Raw genomic sequence first — 23,293 nt, 5'->3', positions numbered from 1 at the left:
TCTCTCACACACACTCTCACACACTCTGTCACACTCTCACACTCACTCACACACACACAAACAGAACAAACTTCCAAAGCTTCTCCTCAGTATTTCACAGTTCTGGGACAGAGAATAATAAAGGAAGCTCCGTTGCATCTTCCAGCTGGGATCACCAAGGGTCTTGCTGATTGAAGCAGTCAGTGACGCTGTGTGTTTTATGTTGGCAGGTGTTGAAGCACAAACTGTGTGGCATATTGAAATACGGCAAACAGCAGAAGAGAAACAACAATGACAAGGGAGTAACACTCAGTCTGGATGACATCAAGCGCCATGCAAGTATTGCTTCTTCATTTCTCCGTTTTAAGGTGTTTTCTTCCCTTTCCGTCTTGTTGGCAGAGCCTCACACAGTCCATAGGCTGGGAGCCAACTCGCAGGTACCTGCTAACGTTATCCTATAACCAACCACCAGGGCAATGCACGAGAGCAACTCCCCAGAACATTTCTTCCATTCTCTCTCTTCCATCGATTGGGAAGGAACCTTGCTCCCACTCCTTTCATTGACGGGGCTGGGATGAAGAGCTCCCCACACCCCTGCCAGTGAACACTGCACGGGCATGGGGTGGCAGAGAGTGGGGTTGAGGGGGGGCTAACATTGGCGCAGCTGGTGAGGTGTCTGGCAGGCGGCATGATGCCACCAATTCATCATGGCATAACTGGAGAAAAGCAAGAATTGGGGTGGGGGGGAAGAGGGGGTAGGGGGGAGAGCGGGGGAGTGCGGGGGCGGGGGAGAGAGAGTGGAAAAAAACCCAGATTTGTGTTTCAGAACTCAAATTCTCAACAACTTTCAGTGAACAGGGGCAGTGCAGTCTCTTAGTGATCTGGAAAGGGGTGTATGCTGTTGTATACCATAGAAATCTTTGCAGTCAATGAGTGCAGTTGATGGCAGCAAATTAAACCTTTGACCTTCAGCATACACAATTGAAACTTCCAGGATACTGCGAGGCCTGGATAGAGTGGATGTAAAGAGAATGTTTCCACTAGTGGGAAAAACTAGAACCAGAGGGCACAACCTCAGGCTAAAGGGACGATCCTTTAAAACAGAGATAGGAGGAATTTCTTCAGCCAGAGAGTGGTGAATCTGTGGAACTCTTTGCCGCAGAGGAGGCCGGGTCATTGAGTGTCTTTAAGACAGAGATAGATAGGTTCTTGATTAATAAGGGGATCAGGGGTTATGGGGAAAAGGCAGGAGAATGGGGATGAGAAAAATATCAGCCATGATTGAATGGCGGAGCAGAGTCGATGGGCCGAGTGGCCTAATTCTGCTCCTATGGTCTTATGGATCCTTCTTCCTCTTGGCATGGATGATGATGGAAGCACGTGAGACGGGGGCAGAAATTCTCAGATTTGTGGACAAATAAAGCCTCCGTTCGGGATTTTGCAAATGCAGTCTTACTAACCGTATGAGATAGCTTGACATAGTCACATGACTCTGCCATGAGGCGAACACCGTAGGCTGCCATTTTTGTTCAGTTCAACAAAGCCTCTCGCAGAGACAAGACACTGATGAAGACCTTATACATGCAACGTGGTGCGCAGAGGTGGAGAAAAAATAGATTTTTGAACCCCGGAATCGATGCGGAGAAGACACCGAGAATCCAGGAACACAGAAAAATCCAAACCTGCAAAAAACAGCTGCTGAAAAAGGGGGAAAAAAGTAAATACCAAGTGAGTAAAAAAAATGGCTGCGGTAAATGTTCCCATCCCATCTCCAGTAACATCGGATGGTGATACACGGCGAAACTGGCAGTTACAATGGTAAAACGATAAGATTGCAACAGGCTTAATTAACAAGCCTGAACGGTTAAGAGGAGCTAGGCTTTTAACAGCATAGAACAGCTACAAAATACACCTTAAATCTAACTGATGAGCAAAGAAAACAGATGGCAAAGCTTTGAAGACGCATTTTAAACTCCGAGTGAACGTTACATATGAACAATATGTATTCAATACTAGAATTCATGGTGAAAATGAGACCAGTGAACGGTACATTCACGGCAGTAAAACAGCTGGCAGAATCATGTGAATTCAGACAGCTAAAAGCTGATCTGATTAAAGGTCTTAGGCATGGGAAACTCGACTAAAGTAATAGGCGTGCGTCAAAATGTAGAAGTAGAGCATATGGATGGCAGAACAGACCAGGAGATGCATTAGGCTGAGAGACAGTCCAAGCCAAAAGAGCAGAGCAATCGCAGACAAAAGGCAGAATGCAAATACTGTGAAGGACATAGAAATCATAGAAACCCTACAGTGCAGAAGGAGGCCATTCAGCCCATCGAGATATAATGCACAGGAAAAGAAGAATTGCCTCGCATGGGGAAAGCAGTGTTTTAACTGCAAGAAGCAGAATCATTTGTTATTCACAATATATATTAATGATTTGGATGAGGGGACAAAATGTAACATCTCAAAGTTTGCAGATGATACCAAGTTGGGTGGGAGGGTGAACTGTGACGAGGATGCAGAGATCCTTCAGAATGATCTGGACAGGTTGGGTGAGTGGGCAAATCAATGGCAGATGCAGTATAATTTGGATAAATGTGAGGTTATTCACTTTGGAAGCAAAACCAAGAAGGCAGATTACTACCTGAATGGCTGTAAATTGGGAGAGGGGAGAGTGCAGAGGGACCTGGGTGTCCTTGTGCACCAGTCGCTGAAGGTAAGCATGCAGGTGCAGCAGGCGGTAAAGAAGGCAAATGGTATGTTGGCCTTCATTGCGAGAGGTTTCGAGTACAGGAGCAGGGATGTGTTGTTGCAATTATACAGGGCCTTGGTGAGGCCACACCTGGAGTATTGTGTGCAGTTTTGGTCTCCTTTTCTGAGGAAGGATCATCATAGAATCATAGAAATCATAGAAACCCTACAGTGCAGAAGGAGGCCATTCGGCCCATCGAGTCTGCACCGACCACAATCCCACCCAGGCCCTACCCCCACATATTTACCCGCTAATCCCTCTAACCTACGCATCTCAGGGGCAATTTTAACCTGGCCAATCAACCTAACCCGCACATCTTTGGACTGTGGGAGGAAACCGGAGCACCCGGAGGAAACCCACGCAGACACGGGGAGAATGTGCAAACTCCACACAGACAGTGACCCGAGCCGGGAATCGAACCCGGGACCCTGGAGCTGTGAAGCAGCAGTGCTAACCACTGTGCTACCGTCTTGCTCTCGAGGGAGTGCAGCGAAGGTTTGCCAGGCTGATTCCGGGGATGGCGGGACTGATGTATGAGGAGAGATTGACGAGGTTAGGATTGTTTTCGCTGGAGTTCAGACGAATGAGGGGGGATCTCATAGAGACTTATAAAATTCTAACAGGACTAGACAGGGTAGATGCAGGGAGGATGTTCCCAATGGTGGGGGAGTCCAGAACCAGGGGTCACAGTCTGAGGATTCGGGGTAGACCATTTAGGACGGAGATGAGGAGACATTTCTTCACCCGGTGAGCCTGTGGAATTCATTACCACAGGAAGTAGTTGATGCCAAAACATTGAATGTATTCAAGAGGCGGCTGGATATAGCACTTGGGGCGAATGGGGTTAAAGGTTATGGCGGGAAAGCAGGATTAGGCTATTGAGTTGGATGATCAGCCATGATGGTGATGGATGGCGGAGCAGGCTCGAAGGGCCGAATGGCCTCCTCCTGCCCCTATCTTCTATGTTTCTACAAGTGTTTGGTGAGAGCTAGGCAAAACACTGGATGGCCACTGGAGCGATATCAGCAGATCTGATGAAGTAATATACACGGCGCAACAGGTTGGTTCAGTTAAATCTGTAGCCAACTTGTGACTGTTAGTACGATGACCGTAAAGGAAAAGTCGCAAGTGAAGGAGAAGTGAAAGGTCGACTCTGATGTGTCACGCAACATCGTGACACTCACAGGGCCTGTGTGAAGTGGCCCAACATGGAGATCTGGAGACAAAAAGCTCTCTGAAGTAAGGTTGAGGCGATATGATGGCACCCTCCACATGCCGAGAGGACAAATTAATCTGAGGACACGAAGGACGATTTAGAGTTTCAGATCACAGATGGGATACCACAGCCACTGGCTTTAGCAGAAGCGTGTCTAAAGCTTGGGAACTCTGAATGCGTCAACAGCGATTCACAATGCGTCGTGGCACACAACACCAGTGAGAGCAGAACAGATCCTAGAGGAGTACATCGATATGTTTATCGATTGAGGGCTGGAGTTTTACCGCCCTGCCCGCCACAGGAATCGGAGTGGGTGGGGCGGTAAGTGTGCCCTTGATACTCTCAGGCCAGCATCGAGGACACATTTGTGCTCACAAGAACATATTGGGCATACTGAGATGAACTGACAGCCCAAGCTGCCTTCGACAAAGGAAATTGAGTCATCATCCCTAAGGAGATGAGAAGAGAGATGCTGAGATTTATCTTTTCAAGCTGTCAATGGATTGAATCAGCCCTGAGGTAGGCAAGAAATGTGCTTTACTGACCAAACATGAGCAATGTAATGAAAGACAACAGCTAGCACAGTGCATGTAACCAGTACCAAACTGAACAAGCTAGAGGGCCACTGATAACATATGACATCCCAGACAGACCACGGATGAAGATCAGAGTACATCTCTTTCACTTTGGCAGGAACCGATTATCTCATCACTGACCACTGGGAATTAGCTTCAACTGCAACAACAAGAGAAATAGTCGAATACTTGAGAGCACACTTCAGTCAGTACAGCATTCCAAACATTGTGATGAGTGATAGTGGCCCTCAGTTCACAAGTGAAGAATTTAGCCGTTTCACAAAGGATTGGGAAACTCAGCACCACACATCATCTCCACTCTATGACTGGAAAGGCTAAGGCACCAGTGAAAATCGCCAAAGGACTCACCAAGAAATTGAGCGGACCTAGCACTGGCGTATAGAAGGCAATCCTCAAGTGGAGAAACGCACTGATTGGAGGCAGGGGGAAAGTAGTCCAGTTCAGACACTGGGGTCATGCCGCACGTAAACTAATCTCTCAATCGCCAAAAATCAACTGAAACCAGAAGTAGTAAAAGGTACGAGTGAAAGGATCAAGACGAAATGACAGAAAGACAAATTTCAGTTTGACAAGATTTCCAAACCATTACCGAAATTGGACACTGGAGAGCCAGTCAGGGTACAAACCTTCTCAACAGGAGTCAACCCACATTGAAACCTAGCTCGTGTGTGGAGAAATTGTCACCCCCATCATACACAGTGGAAGTAAATGACCAAATATACCAGCACATCCGCAAACATAGTGAACAACTAGTGAAACCGCTCCTTCACAGCAATTAGGGAAAAGGGATCTCACCAGCCGTACTGAGTACAGAACTATCCCAGAGGTCCATGAATCCCAACTATGACAACAGTCACCAAGGCAACAAGGGCTACAGGAATGACACTCTCCGGATAAGGGACAGATAGACAGACAGTGTCAACGTGCATGCATCCCATTAAGAGACCTGCACAATTTAAAGATCATGGGCGGGATTTTCCCGTCCTGCCTGCCACGGGAATCGTAGCGGGCGGGGCAGTAAATTCGGAAGAACATGCAAAGGTCCGCTGACCTGGGGCGGGAATTTCCGGCCTTGTGGGGGGCGAGCGCGGCCGGAAGATCCCACCCATCATGTGCAATGCATGCGCAGTGACTGATTAGTAGAGCAAACAGTTGTTAATGCATGAGAACGGGGGGTAACTTGGGTAACTCACAGTCACACCGGATTGTGCATTCAGATGTGTCTTTTGTTCACTCGGAAAGGGGAGAGGCTTGTATCTTTTGCTGAACGTGAAAAGGGAGATGTTTGGGCTTTTGAAAATGCAGTCGAACTAAATGTACTCCCTCGCTTGCCATAGTCTTGCAATTCTGTCATGAGGCAAGACCTGTCGGCTGCCATTTTTATCCAGTTCAGTAAAAAGTCTCACGAAGACAAGGCACTGAAAAAGACTTGCTGTCCCGCCTCCAACCTCCAATCCTTTTTTTTCCATCCACGGCTCGGTCACGGAAATAAGTCCGGAGTCTCCCTCGACTGCACGGCAGCCCTGCTGGTAATTATTGCTGCTGTGCAGAGAAGAGACACCTCGGGATAATCACTGAGGCAAAATGTATGATTATACTAATGATTTAGCAATAATGTAATTAAAATCCCACTCACACGATCAGAAGTTAAATGCTTTGAACCACTGGTAATGAAATAAAGGCAGCCACCAGACAGCACCGTCACAATAAAGTCAGAGGATACCTCATCAGAAAGTTGGATCGCAGCTTATTTAAACAGAGTGCACAAATGTGTACGGGGAATCATTTGGAGCCATGAGCTGCATTTATCGTATGCTTTGTAGTTCTGTGTGAGCCAGATCATACAATCTTAGAGCACAGAAGGCCAATCGGCCCGTTGTGCCCAGACTATCTCTTTTAAAGAGTTGTCCGATTAGTCCCACTCCCCTCAGCCTGAGAGTTTCCTTCCCCCTTCAAGGATTCACCCAATTTCCCTCGTGAGCGTTGCTATTGCATCTGCTTCCAGATTGAGGCAGCACCTTCTGGGTCGCAATAACTGGCTGCATGGAAAAACATTCCCCACATCTCACCTCCACCTTTTTTTGCCAATTACCTCCCAATCCAGAATCTCTTTGCATGGGGTTAACTCTGAGGAAACGACTCAGTCAGCCTGCATCTCTCTAATGGGCAGACGCTCTGCGAATACAGCAGACCAGTCAAGGGAGGAGGAGATGAAAGCAGAATTCTGCGGATGCTGGAATCTGAAACAAAAACAGAAAATGCTGGAAAATCTCAGCAGGTCCGACAGCATCTGTGGAGAGAGAAAAGAGCCAATGTTTTAAGTCCAGATGACCCTTTGTGTGACGAAGGGTCATCAAGACTCGAAACGTTGGCTCCAGTCTCTCCCCAAGAGGGGAGGAGAGATTATTCTGCTGGAATACTGTCCTTCCTACCTCCCTTTCCTCAGGACCCCAGTTCAAACACAGTTCCGGCCAAAGAGATGAAACTCTCCTCCGTGTGCTGGTCAAAGAACAAAGAAAGTTACAGCACAGGAACAGGCCCTTCGGCCCTCCAAGCCTGCACCGACCGTGCTGCCCGACTGAACTAAAACCCCCGACCCTTCCGGGGACCATATCCCTCTATTCCCATCCTATTCATGTACTTGTCAAGATGCCCCTTAAAAGTCACTACCGTATCTGCTTCCACTACCTTCCCCCGGCAGCGAGTTCCAGGCACCCACCACCCTCTGTGTAAAAAATCTGCCTCGTACATCTCCTTTAAACCTTGCCCCTCGCACCTTAAACCTATGCCCCCTAGTAATTGACTCTTCCACCCTGAGAAAAAGCTTCTGACTATCCACTCTGTCCATGCCCCTCATAATCTTGTACAAAGAACAAAGAACAGTACAGCACAGGAACAGGCCCTTCGGCCCTCCAAACCCGCGCCGCTCCCTGGTCCAAACTAGACCATTCTTTTGTATCCCTCCATTCCCACTCCGTTCATGTGGCTGTCTAGATAAGTCTTAAACGTTCCCAGTGTGTCCGCCTCCACCACCTTGCCTGGCAGCGCATTCCAGGCCCCCACCACCCTCTGTGTAAAATACATCCTTCTGATATCTGTGTTAAACCTCCCCGCTCTCACCTTGAACCTATGACCCCTCGTGAACGTCACCACCGATCTGGGAAAAAGCTTCCCACCGTTCACCCTATCTATGCCTTTCATAATTTTTTACACCTCTATTAGGTCACCCCTCATCCTCCGTCTTTCCAGTGAGAACAACCCCAGTTTACCCAATCTCTCCTCATAACTAAGCCCTTCCATACCAGGCAACATCCTGGTAAACCTCCTCTGCACTCACTCTAAAGCCTCCACGTCCTTCTGGTAGTGTGGCGACCAGAACTGGACGCAGTATTCCAAATGCGGCCGAACCAACATTCTATACAACTGCAACATCAGACCCCAACTTTTATACTCTATGCCCCGTCCTATAAAGGCAAGCATGCCATATGCCTTATTCACTACCTTCTCCACCTGTGACGTCACCTTCAAGGATCTGTGGACTTGCACACCCAGGTCCCTCTGCGTATCTACACACTTTATGGTTCTGCCATTTATCGTATAACTCCCCCCTATGTTAGTTCCACCAAAATGCATCACTTCGCATTTATCTGGATTGAACTCCATCTGCCATTTCTTTGTCCAAATTTCCAGCCTATCTATATCCTTCTGTAGCTTCTGACAATGTTCCTCACTATCTCCAAGTCCAGCCATTTTCGTGTCGTCCGCAAACTTACTGATCACCCCAGTTACACCTTCTTCCAGAAGGCTGTGAATGAGTTCGGTCTGTCCCCAACCAGACCCCGGGGGTTTATAGATAAGCAGTGCAGCAATTATCTCTGAATTGGCTGTCCCATGCAGAGGGGCCTCAGTGTTGGCTTGTGTGGAAAGCAGAAATATGGTATTGGAGCGGCGGGGGGGTTTGCGAGCGCGGTGCAGGTCTTGCTGTTCTGTGGTTCTAGGCAAAGATGTTTTGTAGCGACAGGTAAAGGACACTTTGCTTTAAAGCTGCGATATGTCACACTGGCTGTCAAAACCCTCTCGCACAGCCCCGCATCCCTTACCTTGCTGAGCCGAACTGTTTCTCTTTGAACGATTTTATTTTTTTCAAAAGTGCAACTCAGAAGGTGATGGCCTAGTGGTATTATCGCTAGATTATTAATCCAGGAGCTCAGCTAATGTTCTGGGGGACCCAGGTTCGAATCCCGCCACGGCAGATGGTGGAATTTGAATTCAATAAAAAATATCTGGAATTAAGAATCTACTGATGAAACCATTGTCGGAAAAAGCCATCTGGTTCACCAATGTCCTTTAGGGAAGGAAATCTGCCGTCCTTACCCGGTCTGGCCTACATGTGACTCCAGAGCCACAGCAATGTGGTTGACTCTCAACTGTCCTCTGCAATGGCCGAGCGAGACACTCAGTTCGAGGGCATCTAGGGATGGGCAATAAATGCTGGCCCAGCCAGCGACGCCCAAGTCCCACGAATGAATAAGAAAAAAACTTCACCCAAACATTCCAATGAATTGTAGCCTTGCCCTGCCATTGCCACTGGACTAGTAATCCAGAGACCCAGGGTAATGCTCTGGAGGACCTGAGTTCGAATCCCACCATGGCAGATGGTTATAATGGAATTCAATCAAAATCTGGAAGTGGCGGGTGGTTATTTTCAACCAGTGTTCACCGTGGGCAAAAATAGCGGTGGAACATCCCACAAAACCCCGGGACTGGAAATCTCGTTCTGAAATTTTCCTTGCCCCTCGCTGGCGATGCATCAGTTTAAATGTATTTAAAGGGCTCCCGCACCATATGCTTCCCCCCAGGTAGGGAATTCCACCCCCCCCCCCCCACCCCAACCCGCCAACGCATACGATAGCTTTAGCAAAACATGCAGCTATTGAGGGGAAGGTGCAAAGGTGAGTATAGTCCCCCACCCCAGGGGGAGAGAGACATGCCTGGGTAGTGCCAACCCCTGAAATGGCTGAGCAAGGGCAATTAGGGATGCCACTGAATAAATAAACAAATAAAATGAATGATTTTTTAAAATCTACATGTGATATACTGTAGAGTTTCACAGACAGATCTTAGTGACCTTGTCTCTCATTTCTTGATCGAACGGCACATCTCTCATTGATATATCTTGGTTTTTTTAATTCATTCACGGGATGTGGGTATTGCTGGCTGGGCCAGTATTTATTACCCATCCCTAGTTGCCATTTCACAGGGCAATTAGGGCAGCACGGTGGCACGGTGGTTAGCACTGCTGCCTCACAGTCCAGGGACCCGGGTTCAATTCCCGGCTTGGGTCACTGTCCGTGTGGAGTTTGCACATTCTCCCCGTGTCTGCGTGGGTTTCCTCCGGGTGCTCCGGTTTCCTCCCACAGTCTGAAAGACGTGCTGGTTAGGGTGCATTAGCCGTGCTAAATTCTTCCTCAGTGTAACCCGAACAGGAGTGCGGCGACTAGGGGATTTTCACAGTAACTTCATTGTAGTGTTAATGTAAGCCTACTCGTGACACTAATAAAAGATAAATAAATAAGAGTGAACCACATTGCTGCTTGGGTCTTGAGTCACATGTAGGCCGTACCCAGATGGGGTTTTGACAACATCACTCGACTTTTAACTCCAGATTTTTATTGAATTGAAATTTCACCATCTGCTGTGGTGGGATTCGAACCCGGGTCCTCAGAGCATCACCCTGGGTCTCTGGATTACTAGCCCAGTGATAATGCCACTGCCTCCACAAGATGAAATCTGGTGAATCTTTATCCCGTTTGATCTTGTGGAATGTCCAGCTCACTGCGCTCCCATTGACCCAGGCAACTGCTACTGAATTGAGCCCCCAAGGTGCAGGGATGTTGAATTAGGAGCCCAGATATTCCCAACCTTTGACTGTGGGTGCACGGAATTGTCCTCCTCTCTCCACAGAACCCATGTGAGAACCTAAGGAGCCATCCCGTGGGAATGACGTACCCGGCGAATATTCTACCTCACCACCCGCCTCGTAGCACATTTGAAGACTTCACCTGCTGATAGTGGAGGCTCACGACTGGCGACCACGACGACACACACTTATCTCACAGTTCAACGTAAAGGCGACTGGACTGTCCACGGAGACTGGAGCTGTCCAATTCTGAACTACCAAAGTCATTGAACAAATCTTCTGGAGACACACTCAAAAACAACCCGACTACACTTTTGAAACAAAATGGCAGTTTTGGGGATGACTGTTCCGTGGACTCCACTCATTCTTACACTAACTTTGCGAAAAGAAACCAACTTTTTTCTCTCATCTAGAATCATACTCCAGTTTTGTAAAAGGAATTTTTTATCCACTGATTATCGTGAACGCTTCTTGTAGGCCGCTTGTATCGTCTTGCGTGGTCATGTTCTTAAGATAGAGACAAAACAAAATTAGAGCACATTTCACGTCATCTCGTTTCCTATCGCTGATAGATTTTTGTTCATTAACAACATATTTACACCATTTTTACACCATCGTCAAATGGTCACTTTACATTGTAATTCGCTCAGAGTTGGGATGACTGGACACACAGGGTGGGGGAAAGTAGTGCAGGCTTGATTGATAGGTCTCATTCCCTTGTGGAATTTCCAACAGAAATCGGGAGCCGGGAAATCTGTCTCAGGCGGCAGGATTCAGACAGGCCAGAATGAATTGACGGCCCTCGATGTCAACAGATTGGAAAACGGGCTGGCGCATCGGCCATTTTATGCTCCCGCCCCAGACAAATTTCTCTGCTTTTTTTTTTCCAGTCCCTGTGCCAATCACTGAGATTCCGGCCTACCTTTGGTTGAGTGTCAGATGTGAGGAAGAGATTCTAACCAATGTTGCCACTACGCTGTAGTTGGAAATGTGAGGAGGCTGGAGGAAAAGAAAGGGTAGCTGGCCCCGGTATGAGTGACTCTGTCAGTGGACTCTGTACGCAGTTTTTCATTTCATAGAATCCCTACAGTGCAGAAAGAGGCCATTCGGCCCATCGAGTCTATCCTGACCACAATCCCACCCTATTCCCTTAACCCCACGTATTTACCCTGCTAATCCCCCTGACACTAGGGTCAATTTAGCATGGCCAATACACCTAACCCGCACGTCTTTGGAGTGTGGGAGGAAACCGGGGCACCCAGAGGAAACCCAAGCAGACACGGGGGGAATGTGCAAACTCCACACAGACAGAGACCCAAGCTGGGAATCAAACCCAGATCCCTGGAGCTGTCAGAGATCCTTGGGTACCAGCAACCTTAGGCACACTTCCTCAACTCTTAACACAAACAATGCTGGACACTATGCATCCAATGCAAGGTCTTTAATTACTGTGCACATGGAGAACTCCTCTTCCTCCTTTGAAATGGCTGGAATGGTTCTGACGTTACAGAGAACTAACTCAGCAGTTGCTGTGAGGCAGCAGTGCTAACCACTGTGCCACCGTGCCACCCATTTTTTAACGGGGAAACAAAGGAACGACATTAAGTCCTTTCGGCAATCAGGCAATCTTTATAAAATTAAGTCTGGAATTCCCCAAAGCACAAACACAAAACAGATAACTCAACAAAAGTGATCACTTCCAGTGAATTGAGATGGGGTTTCAGTACCCTGGACAGTTCCCAGGACAGCCTGGCTTGCTGATGATGATCCTTAGAATGGGTTCAACCCTAAACACCACACTCCAGTCCCTAGTCCATTATCCTGGAACTCCATAGTGCAGCATGCCCCCAACACTAAATGTAAAAATATATATATGTGTTTTACAAAGTATTGACTGATTCCAAGTTTGGATTTTAAGTCTGTAGATTGTAGGTAGGGAGAAGAAACCACAGTGGGTGAATGGAGTTCAGGTACAGATTGGCGATGGTCCAATCGAGTGGCAGAGCAGGCTTGAGGCCTCCTCCCCTTCCCCATGTTGGACAGCACAGAGAGAATTTTCCAAAGGCACTCTCGCTGCAGAGATAAGCCAGCAACTTCTGTTAAGGTGCCCCCTTATTGACAGAATCCTTCAAACTTTCCATTTGATGTTGGCTTTGCCCATGTCCCATGACATCTGGAAGCCCTAATGCAGGCAATGTGATTCACCAGTTCACGCCTGTGAGGCCTAGCTTCCTGAGATTCTTAGTTTCTCTTAGGCCTCATGGGGAGAAGCAATGAAAAGAAGCAATGCATTCCATGACTGGCAGCTGGGGGAACTGGGCAACTGGAGGCCCTTTAATATAACATTCAACAAAATGCAGACGCAACTCCATATCTATAGAAAGGCAGAACTGAATGATGCGATCCTCAACTTAATTCCCAACCCGATGCTTGACACTAAAGGTGGTTCACCAATGTGTCTGAGTCATGAAGAAAAGCTTAAAATTTGACCTCACTTGACATAAGTTAGGCACGCACGACCATCATCCTGAGCAGTAGTGGTCATTATATGACGAAGGGACATTTGTCCTCCGCCTCCAATGCGCCTATGATTCTCAGCAGACTTCCTGAACATTCTGTCCAGCTGTAGCGTGTTGACTGAACTAAGACTCGGCACAGTCTCCTGTCTTTAGTTTCAAGAAAGCCTCCAGTAGTGACTAAAGAAAGGAATATTATTTGAAGGCACAGTTATCCCTTCTGCCTCATCATGATTGAATATTGGGCCAAGATAGTTGTAATTCGGAGGCAGAAACCCCCTTCACCTTTATTTACAATTCCAACAGCAGTACACAGAGTGCTATCAGTCAGCAGTCTACCCTGAATTTAACCCTGAAGAGTGTGAGGTGATGCACTCTGGAAGGAGTAATTTGACTAGGGAGTATTCAATGAACTGGGAAGTTCCGAAGAACAAAGGAACCTTGGCGTGTTTGTCTATAGATCTCTGAAGGCGGAAAGGCAGATAAATAGGGTGGTGAAAAAGGCATACGGCACACTCGCCTTTATCAATCAAGGCATAGATTACAAAAGCAGGGAGGTCATGATGGAGTTGTACAGAACTTTGGGTGAGGCCACAGCTGGAGATCTGTGTGCAGTTCTGGTCGCCACATTATAGGAAGGACGTGAATGCACTGGAGGGGGTGCAGAGGAGATTCACCAGGATGCTGCCTGGGACGGAGCATTTAAGTTATGAAGAGAGGTTGGATAGGCTTGGGTTGTTTTCTCTGGAGCAGAGAAGACTGAGGGGCGACCTGATTGAGGTATTCAAGATTATGAGGGGCATGGACAGAGTGGATAAAGAGCAGCTGTTCCCCTTAGTTGAAGAGTCAGTTATGAGGGGACACAAGTTAAAAGTGAGGGGTGGGAGGTTTAGGGGGCATTTGAGGAAAAACGTTTTTACCCAGAGGGTGGTGAGGGTGTGGAATGTGCTGCCTGGGAGGGCGGTGGAGGCGGGATGCCTCACATCCTTTAAAAAGTACCTGGATGAGTATTTGGCACGCCATAATATTCAAGGCTGTGGGCCAAGTGCTGGCAGATGGGATTAGGTGGGCAGGTCAGGGCCTTTAATGCGTCGGTGCAGACTCGATGGGCTGAAGGGCCTCTTCTGCACTGTAGGATTCTATGATACCTTCAGGGGTGCCAGAGGAACTGACTCTCCCGGTTAAATACAAGGAAAAGTCTCCCTGATTGGCCCATCAATTGACTCCTTAATCAGGGAGTTCATATTCCAGTAGGCCAACCTCAATGGCCTGATTGAAGTCATTACAATAGTTCTCTTGCTGTGGGCAAGTGCCTATTCTCTATCTGAGAACTGTACAAAGGCAGGATTGAATGGGGGCAAACTGCAAGCCTGTACCCATCACTTGATGGGTGTTACACTTGTTTGGGTTGTGACCATGGACAAAAGAAAATTCATTATAGAGCGATTTGCGCATTTTTGTAATATCATGTCTAGACAAGACACTGCACAATGTTCAGACGGTAGTGTACCATGACCATTGATATAAGCAGAACAAAACGCTTTGGTACGTATTATCATCCCCTTTGTGGATTTGCACAGCTACAGAACAGACTCTTAGCTGCTGAACTTAAACAATGACATGTATCAGGTGGAAACTGATGTTTGGAAGATTTCCATCGTATGGTTTAATGTATTTGGAATTTGTCGTAAGGAAACTTATTGTTGAGATTTTCCACTCTTCCCGTACCCCCTTCCGCTCCCCCCCCCCCACCCCGCCACCCCCCCCCGCCGCCCCCCCCCCCCGCCCCCCGCCACCCCACCGCAGTGTGTTTTACCATAGCAGAGGTTGCCCGCAATCAGCTGGCCGTGGGACCTTCCAAAACCCCGCCGCTGTCAATAGGGTTCCTCGTTGATCCCAACCTGCACCACCAGGGTATCCGTGGCAGGAGGGATGGAGGTGGGGGGCCGGGAGGGGGGGTTGGAGTGGGGTTGTGGGGGGGGTGAGGGGGCGGGTTCCCCTTGGCGGGACCGGAAGATAAGCATCCAATGCCAAGCTTGTTCAGAAGAAAAGCAGATTGATGATTCGAATCAACAGAGGACTAACGACCTCATTTAAATTGCAGCGGAACTCATTTAAAGCTAGCCTTATGTTAAATAGTGTAAATGCAATGCTAAATGTCAGATTTGGCAGCATTTAAAACAACCACCCCAAAGCCAGAGGTGTGTAATGTAATCGGTTGCTGATTCCCGCAATGATTTACGGTGGCTACATTGTAGTCGAGGGTCCCTACTCTGCAGAGGGCGCCCTGCACAGACAACACAACCATGTTTTTTTTATTCATTCGTGGGGCATGGGCGTCGCTGGTTGCCCAGCATTTATTGCCCATCCCTAGTTGCCCCTTGAGAAGGTGATGGTGAGCCGCCATCTTGAATCGTTGCAGTCCACGATATCTCCTCCCCCTGTTCTCCAACAGTGAGAATGGCAGTTCAGTGGCGATTAGCACGGGTTTGTATTGAACGCCAAATAGCGTTACGACAAATTCCAAATACATTAAACCATACGAGTGCTGTGGGTTGACCCGCAATGCCGTTAGGGAGGGAATTCCAGGATTTTGTCCCAGTGACTGCGAACGAACGGCGATATATTTCCCAGTCAGGATGGTGAGTGGCTTGGAGGGGAACTTGCAGGTGGTGGTGTTCCCAGGTATCTGCTGCCCTTGTCCTTCTAGATGGAAGTGGTCGTGGGTTTGGAAGGTGCTGCCTAAGGAGCCTTGGTGAGTTGCTGCAGTGCATCTTGTAGATGGTACACACTGCTGTTACTGAGCGTCGGTGGTGGAGGGAGTGAATGTTTGTAGATGTGGTGCCAATCAAGTGGGCTGCTTTGTCCTGGATGGTGTTGAGCTTCTTGAGTGTTGTTGGAGCCACACCCATCCAGGCAAGTAGGGAGTATTCCATCACACTCCTGACTTGTGCCTTGTCGATGGTGGATAGGCTTTGGGGAGTCAGGGGGTGAGTTGTGATGCCTGAGACACCAGTGACCGATGACAGGATAAGGAGACCCAAGACAGAAATGAACTACCATCACTATGAACCCAACAGCCAGCATTAGAGACTGACAGAATGTTATCACCTGGTGCAGGACAAAACTAACATGCAGCCATTCCCAAAGCATCTCCCACCACCTGAGATATCCCTCTCGCCACTCCAATGAGGGGGGGGCGGGGGGAGTAAAAGGCATTTGAATCCCCCTTTAACTGAGTATTGGTGCCACTTTGTCACATGTCACTGCCCAACCTCTGAGTGAATTACCCTCTTTCTTTTGGCTTCAGACGGCCTTAGTGAAGTGATCTCAGGTGATCTCAATTCTGCTCTAACTGGGATCGCAGGAAAAAGTGGGTGCCATTTGGTGTTCAATACAAACCCGTGCTAATCGCCACTGAACTGCCATTCTCACTGTTGGAGAACAGGGGGAGGAGATATCGTGGACTGGAGGCGTCATGTTGATTCTCGGCTGAGATTGGGAGTTTATGATGTTGATGAGGCAATGTAGAGCGTGGCTTACTTGCTGGTTTGAATTGGGTAATAAGTCTTCGGAGGCAGAAGTCCCTTCATCAAAATCCCTTTGTTTACAAACTCTAACAGCAGTACACAGAGTGCTATCAGTCAGCAGTCTACCTTCGGGAGTGCCAGAGGAACTGACACGCCCCGGTTAAATACAAGGAAAAGACTCCCTGATTGGCCCATCAAAATCCCTTTATTTACAAACTCTAACAGCAGTACACAGAGTGCTATCAGTCAGCAGTCTACCTCCGGGAGTGCCAGAGGAACTGACACGCCCCGGTTAAATACAAGGCAAAGACTCCCTGATTGGCCCATCAATTGGATCCTTAATCAGGGAGTTCATATTCCAATAGGCCAACCTCAATGGCCTAATTGAAGTCATTACAAATTGAACATGAAAGTACACCACTGCTGTTGGATGTAAAATAAAAACCTTCCACTACGACCGATATTCTTTCCCAAAAAGAACCCTCCACCCTGCCCCTTCCCCCCCCTCACTTGCCCATTATTCTCTCCAAAAGCAAAGTGGAATTTATTTTGGTGTGGTGGGGAGGGGGGGCGGTGATTAACGAAGATTACTCCAAGACATTTCCAGGTGTTGACTCATTTCTAATTAAATGGCCACAGTTGACAAAGTAACCACTGGAATGAGCACCTTAATCATTGTTAGTGTAGGTGTTTCTTGGTGTTTTGAGTCCAGATTCATTTCTGCTCCCGGGATTTGAGATACCGTGTAAGTCCTCTCCTTTAGCCAGGAAAGGACTGGGATAACATTCCACCCCTGCCCCCCACCCCCTCGCTCTTCCCCACACAGATTCTGTTGCTAAAGCCCCCTGTGCAGTCAATTCACAATTGTCAGGGAGGGTGACGGGGTGAGAGAAAAAAAAACAACTCTAAGGCACAGTTGTTTATGACTCCTTTATTGTAACTTGTGAACCAAAAGAGTTATGGAAATGCGGCCTTCGAACAATGGCTCGGATTTTCCAGTCCCACCCACGGCGGCAATCGTCAAGGATGGGACGGAAAACCCTGACGGACAGGGCAAAGGTCATAGAATCATAGAGGTTTACAGCATGGAAACACGCCCTTCGGCCCAACTTGTCCATGCCGCCCAGTTTTTTTAACCACTAAGCTAGTCCCAATTGTCCGCGCTTGGCCCATATCCCTCTATACCCATCTTACCCATGTCTAAATGCTTTTTAAAAGACAAAATTGTACCCGCCTCTACTACTGCCTCGGTCGGCCGACTCCAGGCCACAGTTTAACAACTTGCATTGAAAGCCCACCTTTAAAGTGGGAAAAGCCTGCGAAATTCCGTAGCCATGGAACATCTGAGTGGCACTCTACAGGAAGGCTCTGACAGACCTTTCAATGCTTTCTTTGAAGATACAAGACAAAAGAGTGGCGTGAAATGAAGCCAAACCAACAGTGTCAACCCTGTGTAATGCTTGTTCTGTATAAGTTTCGCCAAGTAACATCAGATACAGTACATTGACCTGCATCTTATTCATTTAGCTTAATGTGTTGTTATGTGTAGTAACCATTAGATGCTTGTAATATGACAAAGCTGTTGTGCCCTTCCTTGTTACTGACTTCAGACTGCCTTTAACTGTATGAGGAACAAAAAGGAAACATTTAGCCTTTAACATGGGAAATATCTGTACTATGTACAAGTTTTATTCAGATAAAGCACAAGAGTATAGAATGGTCGTGTATGACAAGTGACCGCGATTTTATCATTATAAACATGATTGTTCAGTGAAGCAGCAATGAGTGGTTTCTACAGAGGAAGCCCCCATTGCCTCTTCTTGACTTTTGATGCCATACTGTGATGTTTTAACAAGTCTGGAAGAGGAAGATGGTTTCCATTTTGATTTTCTAGTTATCGAAATAAGTAAAAAAAAAATGAACAGGTTTTTGTGGTAGACTTAGAACGCGAGGTTGAAGACCGGACCCAAGGATCCTCATCATCACCCGGTCTTCAGATCTTCATTTCCGTTGCTTTGCCGAAACCCCCAGATAATGACTGTTCAAACGATGAACCCATTGGAGCAAAGCATCTCATCGAAGGCGGTGGTGTTGGCGATCCCATCGACTTTAGCCAGGATGAACTTGCAGAAGTAAAAATGTGGAAGGACGTGTTGGGAAGAGTCAATGTATCCCGCGCAGATATGTGTCAATTTCGAATGCAGAGCAGTCAATGATGTTGGAGCTTTCAAATCAGAAATCATGGCTTCTTGTGAGAAAAACAAAATTTTCAAGTATATTATACCTGCCATCAAAGATGCCCTTCTTATATGATAATAAATATATATCATAGTATGCCATTGTAAATGTGAGTGTGTGTTCATTGGCCAGTCGGCTGACTGTTTCACTTCTTTCATTCTATCCAGCAACAAGACACCATGTTGAGCCCAGCAGTGCATACAATGACTCGACGAGTAAATGAGCCAAAAACACAATGGCGGAATTTAATCCAGCCATTGTGGCAGGAAACATGGCAGCCGCGCCCACTCAGTTACGCGAAAGACCGTACATTAATCTGGGGAAAAGCCCCCGGCAATTAAGTCAGAGGACAGAAGGGGGCGATTGCGAGAAGCTCGCCCACCCGCAGTGGGATGTAAATAAGGCTCGGTATCACACCAATGAACACCGATTCACTGTGAGCCCACCAGAATTGAACTGTGGCTCAGGGGTCAAATGGGTTTGCATTTTCTCCCGTGCCTCCCAAAGGTTGCCCAGAGCAAACGCTGTCACCTGTAGCCTCGTGGGGGCACTCGAAGGACCCAACACTACGTAAGAACATCAGAACGAAGAGCAGGAGTGAGGGGTGGGAGGTTTAGAGGGGATTTCATAGAAATCATAGAATCATAGAAACCCTACAGTGCAGAAGGAGGCCATTCGGCCCATCGAGTCTGCACCGACCACAATCCCACCCAGGCCCTACCCCCACATATTTACCCGCTAATCCCTCTAACCTACGCATCTCAGGACTCTAAGGGGCAATTTTTAACCTGGCCAATCAACCTAACCCGTACATCTTTGGACTGTGGGAGGAAACCGGAGCACCCGGAGGAAACCCACGCAGACACGAGGAGAATGTGCAAAGTCCACACAGACAGTGACCCGAGCCGGGAATCGAACCCGGGACCCTGGAGCTGTGAAGCAGCAGTGCTAACCACTGTGCTACCGTGCCGCCCCCTTTGAGGAAAGATTGTTTGACCCAGAGGGTGGTGAGGGTCTGGAATGTGCTGCCTGGGGGGGTGGTGGAGGCGGGATGCCTCACATCCTTGAAAAAGTACCTGGATGAGCACTTGGCGCATCATAACATTCAAGGCTATGGGCCAAGTGCTGGCAAATGGGATCAGGTGGTCAGGTCAGGGCCTTTCATGCGTCGACGCAGACTCGATGGGCCGAAGGGCCTCTTCTGCACTGTAGGATTCTGTCAGTAGGCCATCTGGCCCCTCGAGCCTGCTCCGCCATTCAATAAGATCATGGTTGATCTTTTCGTGGACTCAGCTTCACTTACCCGCCCGCTCACCATAACCCTTAATTCCTTTACTGTTCAAAAGTTTATCCATCCTTGCCTTAAAAACATTTAATGAGGTAGCCTCAACTGGGCAGGGAATTCCACAGATTCACAACCCTTTGGGTGAAGAGGTTCCTCCTCAACTCAGTCCTAAATCTGCTCCCCCTTATTTTGAGGCCATGCCCCCCCCCCTCCCCCCCGCAATTCGACTCCGTCCCTGTGACCCCCGTTCCACCCTCACTTCACTGAGCCCAGGTATCCAACGATGATCCCCGGTGAGGTCCTTGGAGCAACACCGGCAACAGGCACTGCCAGCAATGGAGAACTGCTGGCCTCTGATTGGCCGCCAGCTCTTGGGAGGCAGGATCATAAATCCACAGGAAGGCCCGTCATTGGTCAGTTAAGTGCAGGACTGGCACTTCCCGCGCAGAAGACCCCGCCCATCACCAACATTAAATAAAGCCCCAGAGCTCAGGTGGAAAAAACAGAGATTGTTGGAAATACTCAGCAGATCAGGCGTAGATGACCTTTCACCCCAGAGTTGACCCCACCCCCAGTTCCTTTAGGCATATCTACAGCCTCTGTGTTCCTTCACCGGGGCAGGTAAAAGACGGGGCTCCAGTTCCGATGCCTTAGGGGTGGCATGGTGGCACAGTGGTTAGCACTGCTGCCTCACTGCACCAGGGACCCGGGTTCAAATCCCGGCTTGGGTCACTCTCTGTGCAGAGTCTGCATGTTCTCCCCCGTGTCTGCGTGGGTTTCCTCCGGGTGCTCTGGTTTCCTCCCACACTCCAAAGATGTGCTGGTTAGGTGGATTGGCCACGCTAAATTCTCCCTCAGTGTAACCTTGATGTGGAGTTGCTGGCGTTGGACTGGGGTGGGCACAGTAAGGAGTCTCACAACACCCAGGTTAAAGTCCAACAGGTTTGCTTGGAACCACCTGATGAAGGGGCAACGCTCCGAAAGCTCGTGCTACCAAATAAACCTGTTGGACTTTAACCTGGTGTTGTCAGTGTACCCGAACAGGAGTGTGACGACTAGGGGATTTTCACAGTAACTTCATTGCAGTGTGAATGTAAGCCTACTTGTGACTAATAAATGAACTTTAAAACATACAAGCCCTGCATTTTCACAGAGATCGTCCCACTGACACATTGGCAGGAGGACAGCTGGATTCCCGGAGGAATTGGCTGAAGACGGCTAATGCTCCGAGCGTTGGCTAATCTACAACGGGAGACTGGAAGCATGCCACTTGGACTGGCACCATTGAAAGAGTCGGGAGCCGCCAGGAGAAAAGTTTGGTTTGCTTGTCAAGCTACCTGTCCATTTGCCATCTAGTATCCTCACAACACTAGATCCAAGCTTCCTTTTTAAAGGATGCAGCTGTTAAAATACAAGGTGGAAACAAGTGTCCCGGATGGTTAGTCCCTGGGGCTCAGCTTGGCAGACAGGGATGCAGGCGATGATTGTGCCTGTCAGTGTGGCAGGAAATGTTTTCTGTCAGTCAGTCGAGGGGAAAATGCATGCCCTCTATCTACATAAGAACTAGGAGCAGGAGTAGGCCATCTGGCCCCTCGAGCCTGCTCCGCCATTCAATAAGATCATGGCTGATCTTTTTGTGGACTCAGCTCCACTTACCCACCCGTTCACCCTTAATTCCTTTACTGTTCAAAAATCTATCTATCCTTGCCTTAAAAACATTCAATGAGGTAGCCTCAACTGCTTCACTGGGCAGGGAATTCCACAGATTCACAACCCTTTGGGTGAAGAAGTTCCTCCTCAACTCAGTCCTAAATCTGTTCCCCCTTATTTTGAGGCTATGCCCCTAGTTCTAGTTTCACCCGCCAGTGGAAACAACTTCCCTGCTTCTATCTTATCTATTCCCTTCATAATTTTATATGTTTCTATCAGATCTTCCCTCATTCTTCTGAATTCCAATGAGTATAGTCCCAGTCTACTCAGTCTCTCCTCATAAGCCAACTCTCAACTCCGGAATCAACCTCATGAATCTCCTCTGCACCTTCTCCAGTGCCAGTATATCCTTTCTCCCACAAAGGAACAGCCTGACCCAAAGGACGTTTGCTTTCTGTGATCATTGTACAAATACTGAATGCTCATTAAATTCCACGGTCTTCTATCTCCGGAGGTGTTAACCTGCTTGAAATAAATTGGTCAACATTCCATTTAAAAAAGCATATAGATTGAAATGCACCAACGTAAAGTGTGAGGGATCGCAAAAATTGCTCAGTTAATATTCAGCCTCGGCTGAATACATTTTCCCCCGCCTCTATTAGATGAAATGATACGATGATTGGTAACAATGTTTTGCTGGAAATGTCTGCGTCGTAACGAGAGTGTTCGAATCGTACCAGCAAGCAGCCATTAATAAAGGCGGGGGGGGACTTTGTCCTGATGGAGCGCTGCCTTCGATTTGAATGGAATCATAGAAATCATAGAACCCCTACAGTGCAGGAGGAGGCCATTCAGCCCATCGAGTCTGTACCGACAACAATCCCACCCAAGACCCCATTCTCATAACCCCATGTATTTACCCTGCTAAACTCCCTGACACAAAGGGGTAAGTTAACACGTCCAATCCACCTAACCTGCACATCTTTGGGCACTGAGGGGCAATTTAGCATGGCCAATCCACCTAACCTAGATATCTTTGGACACTGAGGGGCAATTTAGCATGGCCAATCCACCTAACCTGCACATCTTTGGACACTAAGAAGAAATTTAGCATGGCCAATCCACCTAACCTACACACTCTTGGACACGAGGGGCAATTTAGCATGGCCAATCCACCTAACCTGCACACTCTTGGACACGAGGGGCAATTTAGCATGGCCAATCCACCTAGCCACACATCTTTGGTCTTTTTCCGGCTGGAGGCCTGTGACTAGTGGTGTTCCGCAGGGCTCTGTATTGGGACCTCTGCTGTTTGTGATTTATATAAACGATCTGGAAGAAGGTGTAACTGGGGTGATCAGTAAGTTTGCGGACGACACGAAATTGGCTGGACTTGCAGATAGTGAGGAACATTGTCAGAGGCTACAGATGGATATAGATAGGCTGGAAATTTGGGCAAAGTAATGGAAGATGGAGTTCAATCCCGATAAATGCGAAGTGATGCATTTTGGTAGAGCTAATGCAGGGGGGAGCTATACGATAAATGGCAGAACCATGAAGGGTGTAGATACGCAGAGGGACCTGGGTGTGCAAGTCCACAGATCCTTG

General features: G+C 48.1%; 1 protein-coding gene across 4 annotated transcripts in view; it reads left to right on the top strand.

Annotated features, from left to right (window-relative positions):
- LOC144481903 (acid-sensing ion channel 1-like) overlaps positions 1 to 11,015 on the top strand; it is a 1,161,333-nt gene extending 1,150,318 nt beyond the window's left edge. For all 4 annotated transcript variants that reach the window (XM_078201068.1, XM_078201069.1, XM_078201066.1 and 1 more), the window contains 2 exons: positions 210 to 314; positions 10,511 to 11,015. In XM_078201068.1, the coding sequence (XP_078057194.1) occupies positions 210 to 314; positions 10,511 to 10,615 (210 nt within the window). In that variant the 3' untranslated portion in view covers positions 10,616 to 11,015. The remainder of the gene's footprint in view (positions 1 to 209; positions 315 to 10,510) is intronic.
- Positions 11,016 to 23,293: the final 12,278 nt, after the last annotated feature.

The sequence above is a fragment of the Mustelus asterias genome, chromosome X (genome assembly GCF_964213995.1).
Source record: "Mustelus asterias chromosome X, sMusAst1.hap1.1, whole genome shotgun sequence".
In the NCBI taxonomy this organism is placed as follows: domain Eukaryota; kingdom Metazoa; phylum Chordata; class Chondrichthyes; order Carcharhiniformes; family Triakidae; genus Mustelus; species Mustelus asterias.
The sequence above is the reverse complement of the archived record's forward strand: the minus strand, read 5'-3'. Positions and strand labels throughout refer to the sequence as shown.